At 57.4% G+C, this 4,793-nt stretch overlaps 2 protein-coding genes across 2 annotated transcripts in view; both read left to right on the top strand.

The window, feature by feature from the left end:
- Positions 1-2,204, top strand: part of CBFA2T3 (CBFA2/RUNX1 partner transcriptional co-repressor 3) — an 8,040-nt gene extending 5,836 nt beyond the window's left edge. The window contains exons 7-9 of the mRNA XM_031060125.1: positions 20-199; positions 369-559; positions 1,109-2,204. Coding sequence (XP_030915985.1) covers positions 20-199; positions 369-559; positions 1,109-1,297 — 560 coding nt within the window. The 3' untranslated portion in view covers positions 1,298-2,204. The remainder of the gene's footprint in view (positions 1-19; positions 200-368; positions 560-1,108) is intronic.
- Positions 2,205-4,415: 2,211 nt separating this feature from the next.
- Positions 4,416-4,793, top strand: part of PABPN1L (PABPN1 like, cytoplasmic) — a 3,822-nt gene continuing 3,444 nt past the window's right edge. Inside the window, exon 1 of the mRNA XM_014308549.1 lies at positions 4,416-4,423. Coding sequence (XP_014164024.1) covers positions 4,416-4,423 — 8 coding nt within the window. The remainder of the gene's footprint in view (positions 4,424-4,793) is intronic.

The following is a 4,793-nucleotide window of genomic DNA, read 5'->3' as shown; positions in this document are numbered from 1 at the left end:
GCCGCGGGCGGCCTGCGGGGGCTGCGCCCGCTCCGGGTGCCCGCGCCGCTCTCCCGGGGGTCTGGCGCTGCTGGCAGGGGCATTCCCGGGGGATGGCATCTCCTAAGGGCGTCCCCTCTCTCCTTGGCAGACGCGCACCGGGACTTCGCGCCGCGGCCGCTCTCCGGGTACATGCCCGAGGAGATCTGGAGGAAGGCTGGTGAGTGCGGGGTGGGCACAGCCCCCGGCAGGGTGCTGAGCCAGGGGCTCTGCCCCAGCTCCCCTCATGGGGATGCCTGCGGTGCAGGAGGAATTTGGGGTGGTTTAGCGGGAAGGGGGGATGCTGGGGCACTGGCACACCGCGGCCACGCTTGGCTGCTGCCTTCCAGAAGAAGCCGTGAACGAGGTGAAGCGCCAGGCCATGTCCGAGCTGCAGAAGGCCGTGTCGGACGCCGAGCGCAAAGCCCACGAGCTGATCACCACCGAGCGCGCCAAGATGGAGCGCGCCCTGGCCGAGGCCAAGCGCCAGGCGTCCGAGGATGCCCTCACCGTCATCAATCAGCAGGAGGACTCGAGCGAGGTGGGGACCCTGGGACGGCTTGGTGGCAGTGCTGGTGTGTGGGACCTGCTTGTCATGCCATCGAGGTTGCAGCATCTGCGTGCGAGGGTGGGAATGGGAGTGTGTGGCTGCACGTGGGATGGGAGGAGAGGGGAATTCCTGCACCGAGATGGGGATGCGGGGCATGGGCTACAATGGGGTGCATGGTTCTGGTTGTGGATGCAGTCTAGGATGACATGCATGGTCTGGGATGTTGCGCATGGTCCAGGGTAGGGTTGTATGGTCTTGGATTAGGGGAACCTGGTTCAGAATAGGGGAGCACAGTCCAGAATGGGTGTGCCTGGTCTGATACACAATCTGGGATGGATGTCCATGGTCTGGGATGGATGTGCACACTTTGGGATGGATGTGCACGGACTGGGATGGATGTGCACAGACTGGGATGGATGTGCACATTTTGGCATGGATGTGCACACTCTGGGATGATGGAGTGCCCGGTCCCACGTGAGGGTGCACAGCCCAGCCTGGGGTGCATGCTCCAGAGCTGAGGCCACGTTCCCATTCCCGCAGAGCTGCTGGAACTGCGGGCGGAAGGCGAGCGAGACGTGCAGCGGCTGCAACACCGCACGCTACTGCGGCTCTTTCTGCCAGCACAAGGATTGGGAGAAGCACCACCACGTCTGCGGGCAGACTCTGCAGGTCCCGCTGAGCCGGAGCCACGGACTGACTGCACCCCGTGCAATTTCCTCAGCTACCTGACTCGTGTGACCTCCGAAACGACCTCTCTAGCTCTCACAACTAATCCTCACGGATCCTCAAACTGGGCTTTAAGTGGAGTTAAGGCAAATACCGGTCTCTGTTCTTTCTTCAGTCTTTGTTTTGGCTTTTTTTCGGTTGGTTTTCTATCGGTTGGGGGATTGTGGTTTGGGATTTTTTGGGTTTTTTGGCTGTTTTTGTTTTTCTTTTTTGCTCTTTGGATGAGGGATTTGGCTCCAGCATCACCAAGCAGTGTTGTGGGGTGAGACCAGCCCGATCCCATCGCCCATCAGCGCTGCCAATGGGCTCACTTGGAGGAGGAAAGAACCTTCTTTTCTTCATATCTCTCTTCCTATTTTTTTATTTTTCTTTTTACCTTTATTTTTTTTTTTGTAAAAAAAATAAAGAAAATAAAAAAGAAAACGTCGGACTCTTTGGCTTTAAGTAAGAAATTGTAAAAAAGAAAAAAAAAAGAAAAAAAAAAGAGGAAAAATCCAAAAACCAGACAACGCGTGAAGGACGCTCACCTGTAACTACCTTGCTAGCTAGCCAAGAACAGACCAGACTCACCTCTGCTCCAAAGGAAATCCAAAACCAAGGAAGATCCAAACGTCTCTCCACTGCCAAAGTTCGTTTCGTTCTGTTGTCGCTTCCTTCCCCTCCCCACAAGGATGGATGGACATGCCCCTGGGGCTTTAAAGAATTTCTATTAAAATAAAGAAAAAAAAACAAAAAAAAAAAGGTGTTTTTTTACTAAAACCCCAACCCCCAAGGCGTGGGAGGGGGAGATGGGGCTGAGAACCGCAGCCGGAGCTGGCACATCTCTACCTCTGCCCGCCACCACCCTGGAAAAGGAGCACAAAAAGGAGATTAAAAAAAAAAGAGGATAATTAAAAAAAAAAAAAAAAAAGGAAGGTAAAAGATGGATTTGGGGTTTCTCCCTCCCCGAAGCTGTCGGGGGACCCCCCATCCCTTCACTGCCAGGCTGCTCCCACACCCCGCGCTGGATTTGTTTCACAAGGATTTTTAAGAGGAAAAGGAAAGGAAAAGGAAAAGGAACGCTGCCGCCTTCCTGGCCAAGGACAATGTGGATTATTGGGATTCTTGCCTCGCTGGAGCAGCACGGAGGAGGAAGTGCAATAGGGGAAGCCCGAGCTCCGAGCGGAGGCAGCAGTGCTGTGCGCTAATGTGAATGTAAATAGTGTCTGCAGAGGTCCAAAAATGAACCATAATAATAATAATAATAATGCTAGTGATAATAATAAGAGACGTTTGCCAAATAAAGGACGAGGAGGAAGCGTGGAGCCGTGGCGCTGGCCGGAGCAGGCCTGGCATCGAGAGGAGCTGTAGTTTTTCTGCATTTGCAAAACCCATCCTGTGTGTTTTCCGTAGGGGAGGAAGAGGAGGGAAGGGCTCGGGGCTGGGGTGGGGATTGTGCTGCCGGTCACAGGGCTGGGCTGGGCCACAGCAGAGCTTGGGACACGCCAAGGGTGATGTCACTGGCCCTGTGCCACTGTCACCCAGCCCTGCTGCGGGTTCTGTGCGCCCCAAGGCCTTGGTGCATCCCCTGGGAGGGCTCTGCACACCCCAAAATCTTGGTGCGTCACCTTGGGATGAGTTCTGTGCACCCTGAGACCCTGAGGGGTTTCTGTGCACCCCGAGATCTCTCTGAATCCTCCCAGGGTTGTTCTTCTGAGGTCTCGGTGCATCCCCCCCAGGAGGTTTCTCTGCACCCCAAGATCTTGGTGCATCCTCCTGGGAAGGTTCTGTGCACCCCAAGGTCTTGGCGCATCCCCCCAGGGGTTTCCTGTGCACTCCAAGGTCTTGGCCCAACCCTGGGGATGTTTCTGTGTCCCCCAAGACCTCGGTGCACCCCTTGGGTGGTTTCTGTGCCCCCCACCCCAACGCTGGGAGCGTCGCCGGGTGCCCCTCCCGTGACTGTTCACTTTATTTATGGTGTGACATATGTAATATTGTCTATTTTTCTTACGTTTCCTGAGAAGAGGTAATATATAAGAGTATTGCAGGTGCCCCTGCTCGCCCGGGTGTCCGGCCCGTCCCCGCCGTGTCCCCGCCCGTCCCCGGCCCCGCTCCTGCCGGGGCTCTGCCTCTCTACCGCCCCCTCGCCGGGAAACCGGGGGCCAGAGCCCTTCCCCAGGGTCTGCTCTCCTTTCCGCTCCACTCCCTGCTGGTTTGCTTTTTTTTTTTGGAATTATTATGATTTTTTTTTTAATTTTAATTAAGAATAAAACTACCCTACAGAACCTTGCATTGAAACCAAAAGCCGAGGGAGGGGAGGGAGGGCACGGCGGTGGCGGGCAGCCAAACCAGAACGACAGCTTTAAATGTCAGATTTCCCAAAAAAATAAAATAAAAATAGTGCTGCGGGGAGGACGGAGCGGCCGCGGGGCTGCGGTGATGCTGTGGGTGTTTCCCTGGGGCTTTGCTCCGAAATGGTGGTGCTGGGGACCAAGGGACCTGTGCCACGTGCTGTGCCCCTCTGGTGGCACCTCGGAGGGGGCAGTGTGGTGCTGGCACAGCCTGGCCGGGGCGGGGGCTGTGGGGCAGCCTGGGGACACGGCGTGCCACATCGGGTCCCCAGGCTGCTCCCGGGTGTCCTGCTCCGGTCCCGGCTGGGGCAGGGGGCGGTGCTGGGGACACGGGGACAGCGTGTCGCAGGTGCCCGTGCCCGCGGGGAGGCAGAGCCCAGGGCGCTGGGTGCTGGTGTGGCACCGAGCTGGGAGGTGGCAGGAGGGACGTGGCTCTCTCGGGGTCCCCTCTCCAGCCCCTTCCTCTCGTTCCCAACCCAAAATCCCAGCTGAAACCAAAGTGCCACGTCCCGGCGAGGCTGGAGCAGGGCTCCCACACGTGCCTGGCTTTTGCTCCATCACTGCCAGAGCCCCCCGAACTCCCCTGCAGCATCTCCTCCTCCTCCTCCTCCTCCTCCTCTTCCTCCTCCGGGGACTGCTGGGATCCCCCTCTGCGTCCCAGCGGGTTTGAGGCTGGGGACAAGATGCCACTGTGTTCCCCGGTCCCAGGCACTGTGATGTGGGGACACCGGGGGGGTTGGAAAGCAGAGCCCCCCGCCCGGGCCAGGCGTGGGGCCAGCCCACGATGAGAGATGACGTGGTAGGACTTTCCTTCGGCATGCTGTCCCCCCTTGCTGTTCCCCGCTTTCTCTAAGTGTACTGTATGTTTGACCTGTGAAAGATGTAAACTTTATGATTCAGGTTATGTCTGTTCTTAACTCTGTATCTGTGTAATAAAGACAATTTAATATCAACCAGAGGCTCCATAGCTTGGGCTTGTGCTGGGTGCCCTCATCCCCCACTCCTGGCAGTGCTTTGCACCCTGTGCCCCCACTCCTGCCTCGGGGGGTTCATTACGGCCCTGGAGCCGCTCACTGCAAAGGAGGGGCGTCCATGGAGGGGTAACTCAGGTGTGTCCTCGGGGCACTCAGAGGGATGTGTCCCACCTGTGGCTGCAGCTCCGCCCTTGG

The sequence above is a fragment of the Geospiza fortis genome, unplaced genomic scaffold, assembly GCF_000277835.1.
Source record: "Geospiza fortis unplaced genomic scaffold, GeoFor_1.0 scaffold102, whole genome shotgun sequence".
Classification (NCBI taxonomy): Eukaryota; Metazoa; Chordata; class Aves; order Passeriformes; family Thraupidae; genus Geospiza; species Geospiza fortis.
The sequence above is the reverse complement of the archived record's forward strand: the minus strand, read 5'-3'. Positions and strand labels throughout refer to the sequence as shown.